This window comes from Macrobrachium rosenbergii, chromosome 55, assembly GCF_040412425.1.
Source record: "Macrobrachium rosenbergii isolate ZJJX-2024 chromosome 55, ASM4041242v1, whole genome shotgun sequence".
Lineage (NCBI taxonomy): Eukaryota > Metazoa > Arthropoda > Malacostraca > Decapoda > Palaemonidae > Macrobrachium > Macrobrachium rosenbergii.
Window position 1 is genome coordinate 15,362,617 of NC_089795.1, and position 26,392 is coordinate 15,389,008.

The 26,392-nt window shown below is 38.8% G+C and overlaps 1 protein-coding gene across 36 annotated transcripts in view; it reads right to left on the reverse strand.

Annotated features, from left to right (window-relative positions):
- Zir (Zizimin-related) overlaps positions 1-26,392 on the reverse strand; it is a 582,703-nt gene that overhangs the window by 121,681 nt on the left and 434,630 nt on the right. For all 36 annotated transcript variants that reach the window (XR_010852045.1, XR_010852043.1, XR_010852042.1 and 33 more), the window contains 3 exons: positions 26,010-26,162; positions 25,679-25,837; positions 11,540-11,645 (listed from right to left, as the gene is read on the reverse strand). Coding sequence is in view for 14 of the 36 variants with exons in the window: in XM_067098450.1 (XP_066954551.1) it covers positions 11,540-11,645; positions 25,679-25,837; positions 26,010-26,162 (418 nt within the window). In the remaining 22 variants the exon portion in view is untranslated. The remainder of the gene's footprint in view (positions 1-11,539; positions 11,646-25,678; positions 25,838-26,009; positions 26,163-26,392) is intronic.

Genomic DNA, 26,392 nt, shown 5'->3' on the forward strand with positions numbered 1-26,392 from the left:
CAAGTTTAACTTGTGACCCTGTCTGTTCATATCTCTGAACGTTCACAACATGAATGTTCGTTAGTAGAGTGGTTACTTACTATATTTTATATTTCTATCCTTCAAGTGTTTTTCTTAGTCCATATATGTCATAGAAATGTTGTATTTTGATACCCCAGATTATTACATTACTTTTGTATTAGCAAGGTGGATGATGTAGGTGCTTATTTAGATGTGTTCCGACTTACGTCAATAATTGGGTTACGATGCATTGTTAGAAACGTATCTCTGTAGTAACCCGAGGACACCTGTACCAGGAAAGGGGAGACAAATGGCTTTATTTCTACCATTAACTCTCATTTCCCTCTTACCACAAAATTCTGAAATTCTGTCTTCACATGACTGATTGTTTTAAAAGTAAAGGGACACAAGGCTAGTGCCTCCCAGAGATGGTAATTATTCTCTAAAATTGTTTTTGTGCTATATTTTCTGTTAAACTGGAGAAAGGTTGCTGCCATGGATTTCATTCCTATATTATTAATAGACAAGATAACTGTCTTCTTCAGCAATTTCTGAATTCCTATTGAAGAAGGGACCATGCCCTATTCAGTACAGGCAGCCCCCATTTATCAGAAGCCTAGGTTATCGGTGATCCACTTTTAAGGCGCTTGTCTAGCAAAGACAATACAGTAACTGGATTTTCGGGGACAATAACTGGATTTTTGGTACTGATATGCGCCGATATCTGCTTATCGGCGCTGATAATCAAAGACTGACACCAATACCCACCTAACAGAGGTGCCAATCTCCGCTCATCAGCACTGATCCCTGCTTATCGGCGTCAGTAAGCGCCAATATTCGTCGATTTCTGATTACAGGCAGTCCCCGGTTTACGACGGTTCCGGCTTACAACGCTTTTCAAATATATTCATCAGAAATTATTTCCTGGCCTACGACGCATGTTCCGGGGTTACGACGCGTCGTACGCCGATCCGACGGAAGAAATATGGCCCCAAAACGGCAGAATAATCATAATTTGAAGGTTTTTTTTATGTAAAACTCAATAATAATGCAGTTTACGTCGTTTTCAATGCACCCAGAGCATTAAAAGTAAGGTTTTCTTATGATTTTTGACGATTTTCGACGATTTTCCGGCTTACGGCGATTTTCGGGTTACGACGCGGCACAAGAACGGAACCCCCGTCGTAAACCGGGGACTGCCTGTATTGCCACGCCACTGAGAATGGAATCCACGCTGATAACCGGGGTAGTGTATTGAGAAAGGCCACTCTGTCTTGAAATTCTATATGCTCAACCTCAATGACAATTTTCCTTTCATTAAGGAGGTATTTTTCATCTGGTGAAAGGATGCACACAGAGGAGTCTCGCCAAGGGTTATCAGTATCATTCTCAAGGGTGGATTTTGGTGCCCATACTAAATTCTGGTTCAGTGTTTTATAGTCTGGCCTAGTCACATTAATGTTACCAGTCAGAGCTCTGGAAGTGGGAAGTAGTCTCTTATTACCCAATCTGATTTCAACAGGGATCTAGATAACTGATTCAACTTTTTTTGGGGCTTGGGTTTTTTATTATCCTGTTCCCATGACCTAATTTTTTTGGTGAGAGAACCAATCTCTGCATCTCTATTCACTAATTTAAAGGATGAGAAATTTTTAACACATCACACCCAATTCTATATCTAGGGCACACCTGAATTCCTCTTCGGAATCATGGATAGCATATCTTGAGACACTTAGTAGCAAGGTCATCCTTGATACTGTTCACAGTTTCCTCCCAGAATTCGTTAAATACAGCAGGCAGAATTTCCTTATCCGGGAGGCCTGCATGAACTGATTGAGAAAAGGTAGTTGTATCACCAATGCCTGGCAGTATAGAAGTGCAGGATAAATCACTACCCCTTTGAAGGTACAGACACTTCCGATAGGGTTGTGTAGACTCTGTCAGGGTCCTCTTCAATGTCTGACTGCTGCCAAAGAGAGGCAAGATTCTCATCTGAGGTATCTCTCTTATGTAAAGCAGAAGACTGTTCCCTCATGTAAAACAGAAGACTGTTCCCGAGGTCTTCTGGATTCCAAAGGGAAATTTCAGTGGGTATATTCACTTCATGTCGGGCAACAGTGACATCTCTCCCAAGGAAAGCATCTTCATTTTCATCTGAGAAGTTGAGGTTGGAGTTGGAGTTGGAGTTCCTAGAATCCATTGCTTTTGGAGTATTGGCCCAAAACATGGATTCTACTCAGAGAGGAATGGAAACACACACTGCCAAAATGACGTCTCCTTCCATACTCCTATGGAAACCTATGACTCTGAGAGACAGCTTAAAACGAGCTTTTTCATCATTTAAACTTGCTGCATGTTGCATATTTCACACATCCGGCAACCACCAAATTCTCCTTTATTCCTACAGGGGCTGGCTCATGGGAGGCAGTTACATGCCACTTGCACAGGCAAAAAGCAGACTGAGCAATTCGCCATGGTGCACGTGATCTGTGGGTCCTGCATAATAGCATCCCAGTAGTGATCAACACGTTGACTGCGATTGGCAATGCTGTGAAACGGCCCAATGGGCGTTCTCTTTAAACCCTCATAAAATCAGTAACCAGCTAGCTATTGACGTGAGAGTTGTTATGGTGTATCCCTAAGGTAAGCCGAGTGCTCAGCCAGTGTAAAAGCGTGACTTTATGTGGTACACTTCGCCTGACATAACAAAAGTCTTAATTACAGGCGTTGTGTACCTAATATGGACATAATAGATGTGGTCATATATGGCTAATGTCGCCCAAAACTATTAGAGACAGTTCTGCTGGCGTTGTGTGCCAAATATGGTCACACTATGGATGTTCAGTTATGGTGCATATCGCTCAGACTGATCTAGGGAATTACCGTATGCAACGTGTACCAGGCGTGGCTCATACTCAGTGTGACTCTAAAAGGCACACATCGCCTGAATGACTGCACACGTTACTATAATGTACCACATGATCAATGTACAGATTTATTAGTCATGTGGTCAACTGAAAAATATGTAGAATTTCAATATATTGTTATTTTATAACAGATTTATTAGTCATTTGGTGTTTTATAGACACACATGCACACACATGCACATGTATGTACATGCACACACACACACACACACACACACACATATATATATATATATATATATATATATATATATATATATATATATATATATATATTTGTATGTTTTCATGTGTACATGAAATTTGTAGTACACACACATGTGCATATAGGAATATATATAAATATACACATGAATATAATACATATAAGATGCACATACATGTTACAGACAGACACACATTAGGAAACATATATACAGGCTGTATTTTTTGCAATATAAATTTGTATTTTGCATAAATAAAAGTATTTATATACAAGTAAATTATTTAGGTCTTCTGCAGTTCTTATTCATATACTGTATCTGCCCATCTGTATACAGTAGCCCATTTTTCTGTACGTGTCTATCCATATATATATATATATATATATATATACATACATACATACATACATGCATTACATACACTCATACATATATAGACTGATATACAAATTACCCATTGTCCCAATATGATGAAAAGTTAATTTGTTTTTCTTATGTAGAAGCAAAACAGAAAGAATATTAATTTTATACTTGTACTCTAAATACTACATGATTTCCTTCATCATACAAAATATAAATGGATATTTTTTCACCAAGAAAAGACACTATTAGGTATTATTTTACTTATGGACATTAATTGCTTTCAACATAAAATATAGGTTTTTCTGTTGTATTATGATGTGATTTGAATGGTTTATTTCCATCGCAAATGAATACTTATCCTTCCCGGCAAATGATATATACAAAATTAATAAAATTACGACTTGTCAGAATACTGCACCCCCTCTCCATAGCTAATACGGCAAAACTGTGTTTACTGATTACAGTTTTGCGTATTAGCTATGGAGGGGGGGGGGTATTCTGACAAGTCGTAATTTTATTAATTTTGTATACATATATCATTTGCCGGGAAGGATAAGTATTCATTTGCGATGGAAATAAACCTCAAAATCATGCAAATCACATCATAATACAACGGAAAAACCTATATTTTATGTTGAAAGCAATTAATGTCCATAAGTAAAATAATACCCCACTATTAATTTTTTCAGAAGTAAAATGTTTACCAAACTGATTTATTTTTCTACTGAATTTATATAAATATAATCTAGGGTTAAAAGGATAGCATTTTTGTTGATCTAATGATAATGTTTTCTATTTTTTTTATTGAAAGAAAGAAAGAATTTAAAAAAAAAATATGCCCCTTTTGCCAGCATATGAAGATTATTTTCAGTAATAAATAAAGTGTTTAGTTAATGTTCTAGTTTAATTTAATTAATTTCCAATATATTACAATAATATTTTGGTATAAAAAAGTCCATTTTGATTAAATTTTGGATACTTGAAAAAAAGATATAATTCTTAGCATGTGTACCACATAGGGTATACATCGCTCATTCAGAGAGTCCCCTGTGAACCATATATGGAGCATATAGCAGTCAACGTGTTAAAGGAATGTGTTTATTAAAAACTACCTAGTGTTAGCTACCTATACAGGCAGTCCCCGCTTATTGGCAGCATCAGTTAACAGTATTTCGGTTTTATGATGCTTGACTAATGACGTCATTCACCAGATTTTCAGTGATGGTAAGCAATTTTCGGTGCCGGTAAGCAGTTTATCGGCGTTGGTAGCAGTTTATCAGTGCCAATAACCAGTTTTAACAGCACCGATTACCAGTTAAGGGTGCCATTATGTGGTTTATCGGTGCTTACAGCTTCGTAAATAATTTATTACAATTATTGTGATGTTCCGTTTAACAACGATTTTCAGTTATTGGCGCTCAGCCGGGAATAAAACCCCCACTGTTAACCGTGGACTGCCCATCACTGTACAGTAAACACCCCGTTTTCGCAGTCTCACTATTTGGGGACTCATGTATTCACGGTTTTCTCTCTGGAACTTATCTACCCATTATTTGCAGAAAATTCGCCCATTCGTGGTATTTTTCACTGAGAAATATTCACTAATTACTGTATTTTCACATCAGGTATAAGCATTTTTAGTTATTTTTTTGTGTTTAAACTATCAAAATAGGCAGTTCTAAGTGTTTTTAGAGGGGTTTTAAGTATGCGTGGATCTTAGCTATTCGCGGGAGGGGGTTTGCTGTACAGGCAGCAAACATTTCAAATTAAAACAGGCTGATATAGCCACTAATATGTGTCCATAGTATGCTGTTAGGTAACATGACCAATAGATCATATCCATAAAATATTAACACTGTAATGTACAGGTAGTCCCTGGTTAATGGCGGGGGTTCCGTTCCCACCCAAGCGCTGATAACCGAAAATCGTCGATAACCAGAACAAAACAGTAATTACCCTAATAAATGGCGTTTACGATGCCAGAAGCGCTGATCAGATCTGATAAACTGCTTATTGACGCTGATAAACCGCTTACCGGTGCCAAAAATCGATTACTGATGCTGATACACCATCTCCCGATGCCAGTAAACTGCCTACCAATGCTGATAAACCACTTACCAGCACCGAAAATCGCTGACCAGTGCCAAAAATCAGGTTAACAACGTCAGCCAAATGTCATAAAACCGAAATGCTGTTAACCGCTGCCGCCAGTAAGTGGGAACTGCCTGTATTAAAATATTAATTCGCAGTTACTTCAACAACATTACCATAAAGATTTACTCAGTGCTTCTAAACTCAATTAAGACAAAATTAAAAGGATACCCATACAATGCATTTCTATACATTTCATAACTCTAATTACCCGGTCTATTCCCAAGCACCAGGTAATGACATAAGCTACATTAGTCATACATAATTAAAATAATTATTAGAGTCATTCTGTCACATTCATTGTGTCACATTTATATAAAATCAATATTCCTAAGATTTTAATTTGTTTAACAAAGCTCACCACTGTTAACCCTTAAACGCCTACTGGACGTATCATACGTCGACTAAAATTGTCTGTTGGGTGCCAAGTGGACGTATCGTATGTCGACTACAAAAAATTTCAACCTTCGGTCAACTTTGACTCGACCAAAATGGTTGAAAAATGCAATTGTAAGCTAAAACTCTTACATTCTAGTAATATTCAATCATGTACCTTCATTTTGCAACAAATTGGAAGTCTCTAGCACAATATTTCGATTTATGGTGAATTTTTGGAAAAAAAATTTTTCTTACGCCCGCTTGGTAACTCAGCCGAAAATTTCAGAAATTCTTTCGTCATTTTGTCGTAATTTTTGCACTGTTCTATTTAGCCATTACATAAAGTTTTATATATGAAAATGTGTGCAATTTCATGTACAATACAACAAAAAATAACTCATGGTTGTAGCTTTTATCAGTTTTGAAATATTTTCATATAAATCACGATAACTGCCAAAATTTCAACTTTCGGTCAACTTTGATTTCGACCGAAATGGTCAAAAAACGCAATTGTAAGCTAAAACTCTTACATTCTAGTAATATTCAATCATTTACCTTCATTTTGCAACCAATTGGAAGTCTGGCACAATATTTCGATTTATGGTGAATTTTTGAAAAAACTTTTTCCTTACGTCCGCGCCAGAAATTCTTTCGTCACGTTGTCGTAATGTTTGCACTGTTTTATATTAGTCGTTACATAAAGTTTTATATATGGAAATGTGCGCAATTTCATGTAGAATACACCAGATAATAACTCATGGTTGTAGCTTTTATCAGTTTTGAAATATTTTCATATAAATCACGATAACTGCCAAAATTTCAACCTTCGGTCAACTTTAACTTTCGACCAAAATGGTAAAAAAAACGCAATTATAAGCTAAAACTCTTACATTCTAGTAATATTCAATCATGTACCTTCATTTTGCAACAAACTGGAAGTCTCTAGCACAATATTTCGATTTATGGTGAATTTCTGAAAAAAAACCTTTTTCCTTACATCTGCTTGTGTGTAACTCGGCCGAACATCTCAGAAATTCTTTCGTCATGTTGTCATAATGTTTGCATCATTTTACATTAGTCGTTACATAAACTTTATATATATGAAAATGTGCGCAATTTCATGTAGAATACAACAGAAAATAGCTCATGGTTGTAGCTTTTATCAGTTTTGAAATATTTTCACATAAATCACGATAACTGCCAAAATTTCAACCTTGGTCAACTTTAACTTTCGACCGAAATGGTAAAAAAACGCAATTGTAAGCTAAAACTCTTACATTCTAGTAATATTCAATCGTTTACCTTCATTCTGCAATAAATTGGAAGTCTCTAGCACAATATTTCGATTTATGGTGAATTTTTGAAAAAACATTTTCCTTACGTCTCTTGTGGTAACTCGGCCGAACATCTCAGAAATTCTTTCGTCTCGTTGTCGTAATATTTGCACCATTTTATATTAGTCGTTACATAAAGTTTTATATATGAAAATGTGCACAATTTCATGTACAATACAACAGAAAATAGCTCATGGTTGTAGCTTTTATCAGTTTTGAAATATTTTCATATAAATCACGATAAATAGAAAAATTCGACTTTGTCAACTTTAACTCGACCGAAATGGTCGAAAACTGCAATTGTAAGCTAAAACACTTACAGTCTAGTAATATCCAATCAATTAGCTTCATTTTTCAACAAATGGGAAGTCTCTAGCGCACTATTTCGATTTATGGTGAATTTTTGAAAAAAACATTTTTTTATGTCCGCGCATTACGAATTCATGCATTATTTTGTGATAATATTTTCTCTGTGTTGCTTTGATGGTTTTAAAATTTGTTATATACCAAAATCATTGCAATTTCGTGTACAATGCAACTAAAAAAAATTAACTCATTAGCTTTAACCGTTGTGCTTACAGCGCGATTTGTATACAATTATATAAGTTTTTTTTTTGCTGTCATATATATTCCAATATTTATATATGATGATATTTTTTTTCATTTCTGATGGTTGCATACTAAACTTCAGGCAATGACAAAAAAAGGAGCCAAAAATGAACTCTTAATCTTAAAAACTAAGCGTGCTGTGATTTTTTGAAAAAAACTTTTTTTCCGCTTTGGTGCTAACTCACCGAACGCCGCCGGCATACGGGAGACGTTTTTGTAAATAGAGGCTCGGTGTTTAAGGGTTAAACAGTACTTTTTATATTCCCGTATGAAAAAGAAGAGCATCACGACAAATTTTCTCAACACCTGGGATATCACTATCTATGGAGCAACAAGTATACAGAATATATAATTCAGGCCGAAGGCCTAGTGTTGCGACTTATAAGATCATTCAGTGCTAAAGGAAAATTGAGAGTAAAAGGTTACAAAGGTGTAACAGGAGAAAAACCTCGCAGTTGCATATGAAATAATTGTTAGAAGAGGGTGGAAAGTAAGCTGGAAGAGAGAGAGAATATGAATGGAAGTATGGAATGAAACGGGTTTCAGCTAAGCGCCAAATGGACGCTGCAAAGAATCATCAGTAATGCCTACAGTGCACTGCTCGTTCGTGAGGTGCACTGACGGCACTACCCCCTCCCCATGGGGACCCATTAGAAGTAGATCTGCATGAATTTACTTCCAACGCTTGAAAAGAGCCCTGATATTAAGGATAACTCGGGAACTTTCTGTATCCCAAAATCCATTTAGTTTGATTATAAAACAATACAATGGAAACACTGGCCTTTAGTAAACACCAAGGCTTGTAAGTTAAGCATGACTGGGAATTAATACCACAGCTATGCATCATGAACAAGAAGTTAGGCTAACCCAATTTACCCATTTAGTAACCTCATATTACATGCAGTCCCCGGGTTACATCAACCTCAGTTTACGTCGTTCTTAGTTTACAGTGCTTTTCAAATATATTCATCAAAAAATCTGCTCCGGTTACAGTGGATGTTCCGAGGTTACGTCGTTTCAGCCTTACGGCGATGGAAGAATATTTGTACATTTTTAGATGAAATTCTAAAACATCATGGATGCACAACTCATCAAAAGCAAGTTAAATCAACTCGGAAGTTTTCAAGACAACCAAAGGATTAAGGGTAAGGCTTTTATCACTTTATTTCTCATTTTTAGCAATTTTTTAATACTGTGTTCTGGCTTACATCGCGCTTCAAGAATGGAACCCCCAAGGTAACCCGGGAACTGCATGTGTCTATCAATGTTACAAAGTCATTAACTAATGAGTTTCAATAACAAAAGTATCTAATATTGTTGCATTATTGCTAATTACTGCTTTGTTACACAGGAAAACCCAGCACAGCAATTACAGTGTACCTTAGCGATCTAATCCTAACTTCTCACCTTGCAAGAGACCTACAGGCTTCCCATTTTAGCAAATATAAGCCTACCCCATAAAATTTTAATGAACTAAAACTTTTCACAGGGTCTTAAAACTGTGTACTGTACTAAGCCTGAGTGTTGTTATAATGATCAACAAATGCACAGTCAAACACATTTCCGGAGCAAAACTTGGGCATTAGTGAACTCTTGGACAGACCCGAGTGTAATGAGGAAGATAGCCAACATACGCACTGATGTCACATCTTTGCGAGTAGGATGAAGGGAAAACCAAATTAGTCGTGGACATGAGACAGAGCCCTCTTATCCTGAGTCCTTTATATTTTATCACTGTGCCAACAGGCACTATTCTAGCCAAGACCAACGATAAGAGAATTCTGTGAGAGTGTCTGTCTTATGAAGCCCTGGGGGGACCATAAGAGAGTAACTCCTTTGAGGACGAACAGCAACTGCGCCATAAAAAATTTAAATTTTCAGGTTCATGAAATTATCAAATTGATGACAAGTATGAGTAGAACTTACAGTAACAAGGAGGTGACAAGTAAGCCACCAACCAAAATGCAAAAATTCACTAATTTATCTCTAAATCTATTAAGCGTTATGCACAACTCATCAAATTGAAGCAAAATAGCTGAACAAGTGTTTAAATGATTTCACATCAATGACATAATATATTATGACAATAATGGGAACCCCAGCAGCAAAATCTACTTTGAAGAAGTCACACATGAAATGTGGAGTGAAGCATGAGCTGGGCATGGACTTAAGGATTTTCCCCTTTCCAGATCTTTCACGTTGGTAAGACTAAAAACAGTTCACATGGAGTAAAGCTAATTATGATTTATATGTTTGCAAGAAAAAATTAAATATCAATTCTAAAATGTGTTTTGACACAATCACAGTGGTAATTACAGACAATGCTGGAGATAAACTTATCACAGGAAACCTATAAGATAAACACAATGCCTTCAGTAGAACCTCTTATCTCCAAAATTCACACATACCGACAAGTAATCCTTTCTTGGCCTGCTTAAATACTACCTTCAAGCCAATTTATGAATCTGGTGAGGGTGGGTCCATTATTCTAAAACTCTACATCTTTCTATGATCAAATTGCATTCAGAAACCATAATATTGATGCTTAAACCTGTTCTGCATAATTTAATGTCATACTAATCTGTTAAAACATTCCCAAACCAATAAGTCTCATATGAAAGTTACAGCTTTTTTTTGTACTAAAATAATTGTTTATTACTATCTGATATGTCAGTTTAAAAGACCACCTAACATCTCTAACTGAAATGCCTTGCTCAAAAGGCAAAGTTAAAGAAGTTGGAAAGCTACTTGCCCAATCTGACACCATATCATATATATTTTCTGTGTGTAACTCAAGATGGTCTATGGAAAATTAACTCCATGTTTAACACTCAATCATAAACACACAGAGGCAAGACAAACATAATGAAATTGACTTATTACAAGTATTCTTTAACTTTAAAACTACTTAAATTTAAGCATTACTGTACTATCCATTTTTACGGAACAGATACAAGATTCCTAAACAATGTTTACAGCTTACATATAAGCAAGTGCAGAGCTAATGTGTACACCTATAAAAGCATTCCCTTCTCTCTCAATCAAATGTCTCCAAAGTACACACAACTATTCATTTGCCCTCATGGACACAACTGGACTTCTGGTACAATACTCCAAGTACCAACTGGAAGACACTTATATTTAAAAGACTTTCAACTTACAAAACTTTTTATTGTGAAGGCATGAATAGAACTAGTCTTTTCACATGATTTTGTGAACTCAGAATGATGAACTGTTTTTACTGCAGAAAAGAATGCTCAAAAACAATTTAAATTACAAGCCAAATTTAGCACATATGGGCATTTGTATTTTCTTAGTACAAAAGTTAAAAAGAAATAGAAAACAGGAAAGAAATTCTATCATAATTCCTTAAAAAGCTTTCACAAGCTACTCTGCAATGCTTAGAAAACAGGAAAGAAATTCTATCATAATTCCTTAAAAAGCTTTCACAAGCTACTCTGCAATGCTTATGAAACTTGACTCATTAATGCACAAATCATGGTATTAGAGAGCACCACGTAAATAGTTCCTTTGAAAAAAAGCACCAAAGCATACATAAAAAGAAACAACTTACCTATTCTGTACATAAGGTCTAGTAACATTTCTGGATCCTCTTGATATTCCTTCATCTTCACAGTATCTGACAGAATCATGTGTAAGTTGAACACCAAATCACGTACCTAAAGAAATAACAATTACTGAGCATACAAAATGTCAGATCATTTAAGGTTCACAAATACAATGCTCATCTTTCGCTTTTGCTCTTACTCTTGGTAACCACAAAAACCAGGAGCTGATTTTCTACTCATAAATGGAGTTCATGTTGCTTACCAAATAAACCCCCATACTAATTGGACTCCTTCATCTTACCTATGCCCTGCTACACTATTTGTAACTTTATCTCAAGAGAACTGAGAGACTGGAAGGGCACTCCCAACAGTTCACAGCAACTGATTCTCATCTCATAAAATAGCATTAACATGGCACAACTTCCAAACATTTGTGCTACATATTCATCCAAGTTTACATAGTGTCTAGGCTGTGTTAATGTGTGGAAAGCAATGACTAAATTCACGTTAAAATATATCAAAATTCTTTCCGTTTTACCCAACTGCACAGTAAAGACTTACGGAGCTGTTTCTCTTGGTTATAAATTAAAATACAGATATATTTCTATTCTGGATTACTGATCTTAGTTAAGAGAGCTGTCCTGCACTTGAATCCCAAACAGGATACCAGATCATCAAACCTCTCACAATATGAGATGATAACAACGATAAATCCAGAAAACTAGGTCTACAGAATCCTGAACATTTTTGCTTTGTGTATGTTCCACTTATAACAATGTCCTTTTCCTTCTCTCTGATACTGTCACTCAGAACAATGGAAACAAATGAAACCAATATTTATTCCTTGCCCATGACTTGGATCCCCACAGAGAGCTAATGCCTATAGTGTAATTTACATAGTGTACTGTTGGTGGCAACAAAGTATATTTGCAATGTCTTTTTTCCTTCCCCTTTGTTTTCTGTCTTACTCTCTCCCTCTACTCCTTTTATCTCCTCTAATTTATCTGATCCAATTCTTGCCAGTTTCCACTTCTCATCTTTCAATAATCCTTAAGGGCAGTTACAGATGAAGTTAAAATGTGACTTAATGTATATGTTAAACTACAGTACTGTATAATAAAAATAATAATAATAATAATAATAATAATAATAATAATAATAATAATAATAAGACTGAAAAGGATGGCTGTACTATTGCATTTATTTTATACAGGATCTTTTCTATCTTCCTTATATAATTCGCTTTTCAGGCTCTGTGATGTTGGTCAGCAACTGGCCAATATTCATAACGAAAAGGACAGTGCGCGATGCGGGAAGTATTTTTATTGAAATATTCATTAAAAATCCATAGATCTCTTCGTGGTCTCGTCCATTGGTATGGATTCTGGATTCTTTTTCTATTTCAGGTTGTTGGTACCGTTGACATCTTTAGACCAGCTTGATGGTCATCCTCTGGATGTGGTTGAGAAGGATCTGCAGTGGACAAGGATCTGGAGAAACAAGGCACTCGGGTCGGTATTTATATGGGGGTCTTGGTTGGTGCTGAATTATGATTGGCTGCCCGGGGCAGGTCGTCTTAGGCAGAGCCTGTTCTCCCATGTTGATGTTTGGGACTCGTCTTGTGTGCTATGGGGGTCGCTCTGTGCAGGTCTCCTGGGGGCCATGGCAAGGAGAAAGGTTTCCTGTGTAATGCTGAGTTTTGGTTTCTCCTTCCCAATGTGCAATGTTCCAGGAGGTGCAGGCGATGGTGGTCCGTAGTTCAGTCAATTATTTCTATATTTGGGATTACAGGCAGTCCCCGGTTAACGGCGGGCTCGGTTACCAGCAATCCGGTTTTATGGGGCTTGTCTAGCGATGAAAATCGGCAATTTTCGGTGCCGAAAATTGCCGATTTCCACTTATCGGCGCCAATAATTAGGTATTGGCGCCAATACATACCTAACAGAGGTGCCAATAACTGAAAATTGGTGCTTTTCGGCATTGATAACTCGAAAAAGCGCCGAAAATCCCCAATCTTTGGTTAGCAGCGATTTTCGGTTATCATCACACCCTCAGAAACGGAACCCCGCCGATAACCGGGGACTGCCTGTATGTCTTTTCTTGTGATTCTCTGGTTATAGGCAGTCCTTGCATGATTAAAGATGTCTCCCTCTTGGTCATGGCAGGATATCCTCTTCGAAAAATGCATGTTGGTTCATACCGATTTGAGCCAAGGTATCCTTGGACGGAGCACGAGTACCGGTAGATCATTTTGGTTTTCTTCAAGGGGTCTTGCTGAGGGTGGCTGGATTGTTACACATCACCAGGCTGCTCGTCTTTTTGCTTTTGTAGTAAATGACCAGGTGAGTTTTCTTATTAGGGTCAGCGGAGCAGACATTATTCTCAATGATGTTCTTGAGGGCACGTTCATCTTCTTTATATTTTTTATGGAATTGTCCTTTAGAGAAGAGCTCTATGCATTCAGGGACATTGGGGTGAGGTTACTGCCAGTAACATCTATCAATGCTTGTCTTGATAGACTCTTCTATATTCCAGTTTGGATGTCCACTGTCGACGAGGGTCTGGGCTACACATGTAGTTCCATTTCTTCATGTGTGTCATTCCGGGAGCAGTGCGAGAGGGTCCTCCTGACGTAGGCACTGATGGTGGGGACCTTATATCTCTTGGGGCACTCGCTCACTCCATTCACACACATACTCAGGTTCGCTGGCTTCATGGAGACCTTTGTAGAGAATAAGGCCTCCCTCTGCTCAACAAGGACGTCAAGGAAGGGGAGGCAGCGGTCTTCACTACGTTTGATGATGAAATTGAGGCAGTTACGGTTGTGGAAAGCACACCTCAGGTTCTCGATTTCTTCTTGCAAATTGGCACTGACAAAGGTATCATCAATGTAGCGCACATACATCCTTGGCTGGTCGATGTTTTCAAAGACCCTCTGTTCCACAGCACCCATATAGAAATTGGCGAAGAGGACTCCAAGGGGAGAACCCATCACCACCCCGTCAATCTGGGTGTACATATGGCCAAAGTGGTTGGAGAAAGGGGCCTTTTGGTGCATATTTCCAGGAGGGCATGGCGGACATGCTCACGGATGTTCAGGGATGGGGTGGTGGGTTCCCTATATAATACACACAGTCCAAGATCATCTGGATGGTCCCATTGACAAGGATGTTGGTGAAGAGGGACTCCACATCCATTGCAGCAATACATCCTCCAAGGGAGCATCGCCCTTAGGGTCTCCAGGAAGTCTGCTGACAACTTCAGGCTGAGGCTATCCAGGACGTAAGCGATTAGGATGGCATTGAGCCTCTTGGCCAACTGGTACGTTGGGGCAGGAATCTGACTAATGATGGGGAGCAGGAGGGTTAGTTCCTCATTGGGCGAGTGGGTTCCGTTCTCAGCTAGCACTCTGCTGGCCGTGAGTTCGAATCTCCGACCAGCAAATGAAGAATAAGAGGAATTTATTTCTGGTGATAGAAATTCATTTCTCGCTATAATGTGGTTCGGATTCCACAATATGCTGTAGGTCTCGTTGCTAGGTAACCAATTGGTTCTTAGTCACGTAAAATAGTTCTAATCCTTCAGGCCAGCCCTAGGAGAGCTGTTAATCAGCCCAGTGGTCTGGTTAAACTAAGATATACTTTTGTGCATTTTGACATTCTTATAGATGTACCCTAGGCCATAGTCTCCTGTGACTGGTGGTAGGTGAAGGGCATTAGAGGCGGCGGTGACCATCTCTATGATCCTGTTCACCTCCCACCTGATCTCGTCGACAGGGTTCTTAGTAATTCTTAGAAAATTGGTGCCGTCTGCCAGGATTTCGTCCAACTTCTGATGTAAGTCTTTGGTGTTTATGAAGACAAATGCAGCAGTCTCGCTGGCCCTACAAACGGTGATGTCCTCCCTCTCCCTCAATGCTTTGCCGCCTCCCTCAGGTGCTGGCCAATGATGTTACTCTTGTAGTCCCCCCAGTCAGTAAGGGCCTCAGCCAACAGGAGGGTTTGATGGGCATCAGTCGTTGAGATATTCGATCTCAAGGCTCTTGTCCAGGGGCCTCAGCCAGGTGATATAGTGGCAATTAAGGCCCATCTTCAGGATTTCATCTTCTTCAGGAGTCGGAGTATAGGTTGTAAGATTTATATGCCCTCTTTTTCTTGCAGGAGACGTAGCTTGCCCCCGTTGAGGGCAGTCAGCTTCTTGGTGATGGTTCTCACCTGCTTTTCCACATCTTTCTCCTCCAAGTGATGTAGGCACTCGATGATGTCATTGCAGTGCTCTTGCCCTTGGAGGGTGTTGTTTGTTGCTCCATCCTCTTCTGAGGCACTCAAAGGGGCTGCTTCAGGGTTGCTGCTGCGATGGGGGAGGTCCTCCCACTCGGAGTACAAGTTTTTCTTCTCCTCGACGAGCGTCGCCCTTTCTATCTCCTTGGATGACAGCTGCCGCTGCAGTAGAGTCCTCCTGAAGCTTCTTGTGCCTGGTTCTCACTGTGCAGCAGGGTCATGTAGCCGAAGGGAATTATATGAAGGAATTAGACCTTCTTTCAAACAGGTCTTACTGAAAAGGATGGCATATTTTGTGAATTTATCTTATACAGGATCGTTTCTATTTTCCTTAAAATTTGCTTTTCAGGATCAGCAGTGTTGGTCAGCAACTGGCCAATATTCATATCGAAAAAGAACAGTGTGGGATGAGGGAAGTATTTTTATTGAAATATTAATTAAAAAATCTATAGATTTCTTCGTGGTCTCATTTGGTGGTTTGAATTCTGGATTCTTTTCTTATTTCAGATTGTGGTACTGTCGACACGTTTCGACCAGCTTGATGGTCATCCTCTGGACGTGGTTGAGAAGGATCTGGAGAAACAAGGCGCTCGGGTCGGTATTCATAGGGGGTCTTGATCGGTGCTGAATTATGATTGGCTGCCCAGGGTAGGTCGTCTTGGGCAGAGCCTGTTCTCCTGTGTTGATGTTTGGGGCTTGTCTAGTGTGCGAGAGGCATTATAGTGCTGGGGATAAATGGGAGAATTTCTATCCTCAGATGCAGAATTTTGATTCGCTCGCTCGCTATGGGGGTTGCTCGGTGCAGGTCTCCAGGAGGTGCAAGTTATGGGCAGTCCTGGCATGGTTAAAGATGGCTCCATCTTGGGCATGGCAGGAAATCCTCTTCAAGAACTGTATGGTGGTCATACCTATGTATGAGCTGAGGCATTGTCAGATGGGGCATGAGTACTGGTAGACAACACTGGTTTTCTTCAAGGGGTCTTGCTGAGGGGCGGCTGGACTGTTACGCATCACCAGGCTGCTTGTCTTTTTGCTTTTGTAGTAAATGACCAGATGAACATTCTTATTAGGGTCAGCAGGGCAGACATTATCCTCGATGATGTTCTTGAGGGCACATTCATCTTCTTTATATTTTTTATGGAACTGTCCTTTATAGAAGAGTTGTATGCATTACAAGACATTGGGCGAGGTTCCTGCTGGTACCATTTACCGATGTTCATCTTGACATACTCTTCTATATTATGGTTTGGATGCCCATTGTCGACGAGGGTCTGGACTACATGTTCCATTTCTTCGTAAGTGTCATTTCAGGAGGAGCAGTGCGAGAGGGCCCTCCTGATGTAAGCACTGATGGTGGAGCACTTATACCTCTTGGGGCACTCGCTCACTCTGTTCATACACATGTCCAGGTTTATTGGCTTCCTGTAGACCTTCGTAGAGAATAAAGCCTCCCTCTGCTCAACAAGGACGTCAAGGAAGGGGAGGCAGTGGTCTTCGCTACTTTTGATTATGAAACTGAGGCAGCTACGGTTGTGGAAAGCACACCTCAGGTTCTCGATTTCTTCTTGAGAATTGGCGCTGGCGAAGGTATTGTCAATGCAGCCCATGTACATCCTTGGCTGGTCGATGTTTTTGAAGACCCTTTGTTCCACAGTGCCCATACAGAGATTGAATGAATATTTCGATAAAAACACTTCCCACAGCCCATACTGTCCTTTTCCAATATGAATATCTGCCAGTTGCTGACCAACACTGCTGAGCCTGAAAAGCAAATTTTAAGGAAAATAGAAATGATCCTGTATAAGATAAATTCACAAAATACAGCCATCCTTTTCAATAAGACCTGTTTGAAAGCGGGTCTACTTCCTTCATAAACTTCCTTTTGGCTGCATGACCCCCGCCGCACAGCAAGAACCAGGCACAAGAAGATTCAGGAGGACTCTACTACAGTGGCAGCTATCGTCCAAGGAGAGAGAAAGGGTGACACTCGTTGAGAAGAAAAACTTATACTCCGAGTGGGAGGACTTCCCCCATCGCAGCAGTAATCCTAAAGCAGCCCCTTTGAGTGCCTCGGAAGATGATGGGGCAACAAACAACACCCTCCAAGGGCAAGAGCACTGCAATGACACCATCGAGTGCCTACGTCGCTTGAAGGAGAAAGATGTGGAAAAGAGGATGAGAAAGAACCATCACCAAGAAGCTGATCGTCCTCAACAGGGGCAAGCTTCATCTCCTGCAAGAAAAAGAGGGATATATAAATTTTACAACTTATACTCCGACTCCTGAAGAAGATGAAATCCTGAAGATGGGCCTTAATTGCCACTATATCACCTGGCCGAGGCCCCTGGACAAGCGCCTCGAGATTGAATACCTCATGGATACTATCTGGAAGCAAGAGGACCTTGGCAACCTCCAAACGACTAACATCCTTCAACCCCTCCTGTTGGCTTAGGCCCTTGCTAACCAGGGCAACTACAAGAGTAACATCATTGACCAGGACCTGAGGGAGGTGACAAAGCAGTAGAGGGAGAGGGAGGACATTATCGTTTGTAGGGCCAACAAGACTGCCACATTTGTCCTCATAAACACTGAGACTACCATCAGAAGTTGCACGAAATCCTGGCGTACAGCACCGAATTTTGAAGAGTTACTAAGAACCCTGTCAACGACATCAGTTGGGAGACGAACAGGATCATAGAGACTTTCAACGTCGCCTCTAACACCCTTCACCTACCACCAATCATGGGAGACAATGACCTGGGGTACATCTATAAGAATGTCAAAATGCACAAGCGAGGTAACCCTCCTGCACCCCATCATCAGTCAGATTCCTGCCCCGATGTACCAGTTGGCCAAGAGGCTCAATGACATCATGACCCCTTGCGTCCCGGACAGCCACAGCCTGAAGTCATTAGCAGAGTTCCAGGAGACCCTAAGAGCGATGCCCCCCCGAGGATGTATTGCTTCGATGGATGTGGAATCCCTCTTCACCAACTTCCCTGTCAATGAGACCATCCAGATGATCTTGGACCGTGTGTATTGGGACCCCACCACACCATCCCTGAACATCCCTGAGAATGCCCTCCGCGCCCTCCTGGAAATATGCACCAAAAGGCCCCTTTCTCCAACCACCATGGCCACATGTACTCCCAGATCAACAGGGTGGCAATGGGTTCTCCCCTTGGAGTCCTCTTCGCCAATTTCTATATGGGGACTGTGGAACAAAGGGTCTTCGAAAACATCAACTAGCCAAGGATATATGCACTACATCGACGATACCTTTGTCAGCGCCAATTCGCAAGAGGAAATCGAGAACCTAAGGCATGCTTTTCACAACCAAACTGACTCAGTTTCACCCTCGAACGTAGCCAACATCATTGCTTCCCCTTCCTTCACGTCCTTGTTGAGCAGAGGGAAGGATTATTCTCTATGAAGGTCTACACGAAGCCAATAAACCTGGGCACGTGTATGAATGGAGTGAGTGAGTGCCCCGAGAGGTATAAGCGCTCCACCATCAGCGCCTACATCAGGAGGGCCTTCTCGCACTGCTCCTCCTGGATTGACACACATGAAGAAATGGAACGTGTAGCCCAGACCCTCGTTGACAATGGACATCCAAGCTGGAATATAGAAGAGTCTATCAAGATGAACATCGATAAATGGTACGAGCAGGAACCTCGCCCCAATGTCCCTGAACGCATACAACTCTTCTCTAAAGGACAATTCCATAAAAAATATAAAGAAGATGAACGTGCCCTCAAGAACATCACTGAGGATAATGTCTGCTCCGCTGACCCTAATAAGAAAACTCACCTGGTCATTTACTACAAAAGCAAAAAGATGAGCAGCCTGGTGATGCGTAACAATCCAGCCGCCCTCAACAAGACCCCTTGAAGAAAACCAAAATGAGCTACCAGTACTCATGCCCTGTCCAAGGATACCTCGGTTCATACACCAGTATGACCACCATGCATTTCTCAAGGAGGATTTCCTGCCATGCCCAAGATGGAGCCATCTTTAACCATGCCAGGACTGCCAATATCCAGAGAATCACAAGAAAAGACATAATCCCGAATATAAAAATAACTAATCAAACTACAGACCACTGGTGCCTGCACCTCCTGGAAGCCTTGCACATTGAGAAGGAGAAACCAACCCTCAACATTATGCAGGAAACCCTTCTCCTCCCACGGCCACCAGGAGACCTGCACAGAGTGACGCCCATAGCAAGAGAGTGAATCAAAATTCTGTATCTGAGGATCGAAATTCTCCCATTCATCCCCAGCACTACAATGCCTCTCGCACGCAAGACGAGTCCCAAACTTCAACGGGAGAACTGGCTCTGCCCGAGATGACCTGCCCTGGGCAGCCAATCATAATTCAGCACTGATCAAGATCCCGTTATAAGTAAAAACCCGAGTTCCTTGTTTCTCCAGATCCTTCTCAACCACATCCAGAGGATGACCATCAAGCTGGTCAAAACATGTCAATGGTACCACAACCTGGAATAGAAAAAGAATCCAGAATCCAGACCACCGAACAAGACCACAAAGAAATCTACGGATTTTTTAATTAATATTTCAATAAAAATACTTCCCGTATCGCACACTGTACTTTTCCGATATGAATATTGGCCAGCTGCTGACCAACAATGCTGAGCCTGAAAAGTGACTTATAACGAAAATAGAAAAGACCCTGTATAAGATAAATTTGCAAAATACAGCCATCCTTTTCAATAAGACCTGCTTGAAATAGAGTCTTCCTTCAAACAACAAAACAACAATAATAATAATAATAATAATAATAATAATAATAATAATAATAAACTTATCAATCTGGTTTTACTCTGAAAGGATTAAGGACACCACCATTTTCCTCTCAGTTCTTCTACTATTAATGAGTATTATGGCAGAAGCAGTGTGCAGTAAGTTTATTGCACATAAACTTTGTCATTTTAGAAACCTGGTAAGGCTGAACATTCCAAGATGCATAAGCTTAACGTTATAAAAATCTTTAAAATCTTAAAAATAAATGTCATTACTTCATATAGTTACCTTCAGTTTCTGAACACCAAACTCAAATAAAATAACTTTACTTCCCTGTCTTTTCTTTTTACTCACTTAGGTATGCTAATGCATTTCACGGTAAAATAGGTAATCAAGGTTAACAATACAGCACACTGAGTCCCTGGTTATTGGCGGGGGTTCCATCGTGGCCACTGAGAGATTGAAGGCCTGGTGAATCACCCAGACATCTTAATCGACGTCAGGACTTAGAGGCCAAAGGTCTTGGCAGGTGAAGTTGTAAACGGCCTCAAGGTCAGTTTAGGTCGTACCTTGGTGAGGGAAAGAGCTACACTTTTCCGACGAATTAAATGCGTGATTTTAGTAATAACTGTGAAGAAAACAATGGTGTGCCAAGGTGTCGTGGGAACTATAAAAATTCTGAAAAAAAACATTCTTTTACATTTCCAAATGATGAAGAACTTCGGCGGAGATGGCTCCTTGCTATCAGAAGAGGATTCATACCAACCCCACACAGCAGAGTAAGTCATTTACGATTGCTATACTGTATACTGTAGCGTGTGTGTGTACGTTCATACCTGTGTATGGCTGAATACTGATGCATGTGCGTGTGCTAGCATCTATTTGTTAAGTCAGTATAATGGAACCTACATTGTAAGACACCTTTCATCAGAAATAATTAAATTTCGTACAGTGGGTTCCTAGTGACATTAGTTTTCATTGTCAACATATTTAAAAAAAAAAAGAAACTTACAGAAAAACCGATTAGATATACATAGCATAAACAATGTTAACTTATTGCTTTTGATCTACTTAAATGAATCTTGTTTATCGGACAATTCTAATCTTTCTAAAACAATCACAATGCTACGTCATATCAGTGAAGAAAACACAGACTGTTGCAATAAAAATAAGCGGGAACCATATCAAATACTAATGCTTATTTCAAATATTGAACGTTCAAGGTTTGTACGATGTGTGTGTGTGTATTTATGTGTATGTGTTTCAAAATCTTTTGCTATACTTATGCTTTTACAGTTTATGAAATAGACACATGAAACATTTTTTTTTATTGAGCATGAATGATGTAACCGGACATTTGTTGAAATGCAGTATATTTCTTTGTAGGTGTGCGAGATGCATTTCCAGTCCGGGGACATCATTTGGGAAACTTCGCATTTTGATGAAAAGACGGGGAAGAAAGTCACTGCAAGATTTTCAAAACCTCGATTACGTCCTGGTGCCGTACCATTGCTCTTACCAAATTGCCCTTCATATCTTTCCTCTGCTGCCCACCTAAGAGAAACTCCAGAATCGAAGAGAGCCAGGCTTGATGAAAGACATTTACAAACTGCAATGGCGAACAGCATTGCAACCCATAATCGATTCAAAGAGGAGAAATCTTTCAAAAACATACAAGAACTCATATAAAAAAAAATTAGACTTTCTAGACACACCATACTGGACAGTAGTAAAACGAGAAGGTTATGTAAACATCTGTAGGATTTTGGATCCCCCTGAACATCATATACCCTTGTCGTTGATTATAAATGCTGATTGTTCAGTCAGAGTGTTTGCTAAAGGTGTCGAAGTTAAAAGGCTAGGAGATTATAAAGTTCCTTCTCAGGTTAATAACGTTATTGAGTTAGAACAGGTACTGGATAAACTTAAGGCTGTTGATGTAGAGCAAAATTCAAAAGATTCTCTTAACGTAATCCTTGTGTTGCAGTTGGTCATTTCATTATTGAGAAACATTTGTAACGAGGACTAGAAATTTTTCTCAGCAATCACATTCATATGTGAGCAGTTGCATTTGATGACCCTTAAAAGGCTAGAATATTCTTCTGAATTTGTAATATTTTCATCACTGCTGTATAACTGTTCTCCTCAAGGGTACAGACTGTTGAGAGATAGTAGTTATGTAATCCTCCCTAGTTTTTCGACAGTCAAAAGGGTTTTAGTTTCAAAAAACTTCAGTCCATCCACTGAACAACATGATGAAAATTTTCTTGCCTATATTAAACAAAAATTCAAATCCCTTTCACCTAACGATAAAACTGTGAATCTCTTGTTGGACGAAATTCATTTAAAGGTGTATTTAGATTATAAAGGGGGTAGCATTGTGGGCTCGGCTTTTGACAGCTGTGCAGCAGCAACCAGCGCAATGGTTTTTATGTTGAACAGCATCAAGTCAACGTTTAAGGATGTTGTACACATCATACCCACAAAATGTATCAAAGCTGAAACATTGCATGCTATAATAAGGAAGGTTATAGTAGGTTTAGAAAACATTGGTTTCACTGTACTTGTAGTCATAACTGACAATAATGTTATCAATAGTAAAGCGATGTCATTTTCTGCTAATCCACCTAAATTATCCATAGTATACCCACACCCTCTCCAAATAAGTCGACCACTTTTCTTTCTGTTTGATTCGGTCCATATTTTTAAATGCCTCAGAAATAACTGGTTTGGACAAAAAGATAGTAATGAGAAAACAATGAGATTTCCAAAATTTTCTTTTACAGGCCATTATTATGAAAATGATATTGAAATATATTATGCCCCATTAATTACCTTGCAAAAGCTGTACTAAAGATCTTTAGAGGCAAAATCCCTTTTGAAACATTCATATGGTTTAACACAGAAAGCTTTGTGGCCGTCAAATCTTGAAAAACAAAACGTTGATCTGGTTCTGAAAATTTTCAATGAATATGTTATTGAAACACTTTTATCATTTGGAAAGGAAAACTTCTTGCCATTTTCCGCTGAAGTAGCCCATTATATTTAAAGTAATTCATACTTGGTGGACAATAATGAATGTGAAGTCAAAGTTCAAAGGTAAAAGACTGAATAATCCGTACTCCACACCCCTAACTAATGAAGATGGAGATAAAAAATACGAATTCCTCAAAAACTTTGACTTATGACTACAAGTTTAGGATGATATTAAAACAGGTAAAGGAAACCTAACAAGAGAGACGTTCACAGCCATAAAGCACACAACACAAGCAATGATTGGAATAACAGAGTGCTGCACTTCAGAGTTAAAAATGGATTATATCTTACCAGGAAAATTTCAGACCGATAACTTGGAAGCAAGATTTAGCAAATATCGTCAAATGTCAGGTGGTAATTATAATATATCTGTAAGGCAGATTTTTGAGTCGAGAAAAAACTCAGAATGATTTCCTTGCTAAAACAAGAGTTATCTTTGGATGGAAAGCCTGTTAAATTATCTCAGTTTGACGAGAGTAAATGGAATGAAATGAAACAAAATGTGCAGGAAAACTTGGCTATAGATGTAAATAATGTGGCATTAGCAGTGACATTAAAGCTATTGTTAATGATGATGCTGGATTTTCTATTGATACTTGTGACGCAGGTCAGTCACATCACAGAAAAAATAGAAAATATGCTTGTATGGGCTGCAATAAATTCCCCTTTGAATAATTTTTGTCGAAGAGAAAATGAATCACTGGCTTTTAACAGAACTGAATGTAAAAAAAGAAAGCTGGAAACATTAACAAATTAATTTACATAAATCTAGTTATTTGTCCTTTTATTTATCTTTATCATTATTATAATTAGTGTTATCAACATCATTATTATTATGATCATTACTATAATTTCTAGTATTAGTTATTATTATTATTATTAGTTTCAATAATAAGCATTTACATAGAATCTTGCTGTTTCCTTTCATTATCTATTCATAACCTGGGTATCTCTTTACTGAGTACATAGTTATTTAATTATTACAGATGTTTTACTTCCCTCTTTTTATTGAAGTTTTCATCATAGACTTTGTTATTAATTGTTGGAATAACAAACTGAATGCGCTACTTCACTGTTTTCCGCTTATCTCTGGGAGGAAAGGGTAAGGAACCGCGCGACCATGGCCTCTAACCTCTACGGTCACAGACCATTGACCAGGCCTTAATCTCTTGGTGGCCACGGTTCCATCCCCGATTATGTGAAGATAACAAAAAATTGTCGATAAGTGAAAATTGGAGATAACAGCACTTACTGGCACCGATAATTGGATATCTGCGCCGATAATTGGATATCGGTGCCAATAACCGGGGATCAGCGCTGATAAGCAGAGATCGGCGCCGAAAATCCAGTTATTGTCATCGATAGACAAGTGCCGTAAAACCTGACCTCCCATAACAGAGGCCGACGATAACTGGGGACTGCCTGTATATCTAATGAACAGCTAATTTTGGCATTGTCAATTATTTGTGATAAGAACCGAAGGATCCACTGATGTGTTATCAGTCAGTAAGTCATATTCAAATTGCACTGGTTGAGTCAAATGATAGCTTAACAAAGACCTTTGCAGTAATGATCATTTACTAACACAGCCCTCTGAGTCCATTAAGACTTACATGATTGGCACCAAGGCAAATCATGTAAGAAAATTTTCCATTTTGTAATGGTAAGAACATGCATTTACAACAGATTAGTTCAGACACCTTATCTTTTGAAAGAATTTTCTTTAAGTCACTGGAGTTAATGGAATTAATATTTTCCTGATGTATACGCATGCAATCTATTTTCTGGGAAATACTAACATACAATTTACATATCAATCTTTTTACACTGAGTAATATAACAACAATCTTTTGTAAATAAAGTCACATGGAACCATGACTTAAAAACCAAAAGCTGAAACCTCTCCATTCGCTTTACTTTACTTCTATGAATAGCGATGACTAAGTGTAAATTTAAAAACCTCAATTATGCATTTTTCCATCAATGTCGAATGTAGCAAGAATTCATTTAGATGAAAAGTGATAATACAATACAATCCAAACTCACAAAAATACTACTATACCTGTTCAGGGAAAGAAGTGTCCTGAAGATCAGCATCCTCCTCAGCATAAGTCAAAATTGTTTTGAGAGATCTCCTTAAGTAGGCCTCATTAAACGTTTGTGAAGTGCCAACTAACGAGCTTAACGACATTGTCACTTGCATCTTTACTCTTGCAAAGTTCTTTAAATAAAAAAAATTACATCTTAGATACTTAAAAATGCAACACAAATTCAAAAATACCTGTATAAAATCACTGAGAACCATATCTAATTGCATAAATCACAGAAAATTACCCCGACTTGAATATTACAAAGCAGAAAAAATATAACATGAACTTCAATCTAAAACTTACATTTCCAATCTCAAAATTATGTCTCATGAGGAGGTATAATGAAGCAGCAGCATGAGACCGTATTGTGCATATACAAGAAGAGCAATGCTTCAAAAGTTGTAAACACAAATCAGCACACTGCTCAGTTTCCTCATCAAAAAGCAACCCAGGGAACTGTAAATAAAAAAAAAAATAGTAAAATAAAAAGGAACAAAAGACAATTGAAAGTTAAATATTTGATAAAGACTTGTATCATCCAACCACTCATAAAAGCAGAACTTTAAAAATGCTTCTATGTGATTTCATGGCTTCCAAAAATAAACTGTAGACATCTAATCTTTATTTCTAGTTAAATGTTTAATACATCTGTCAAAATAACTGAAAACTAATTCACAAAGTCAAGA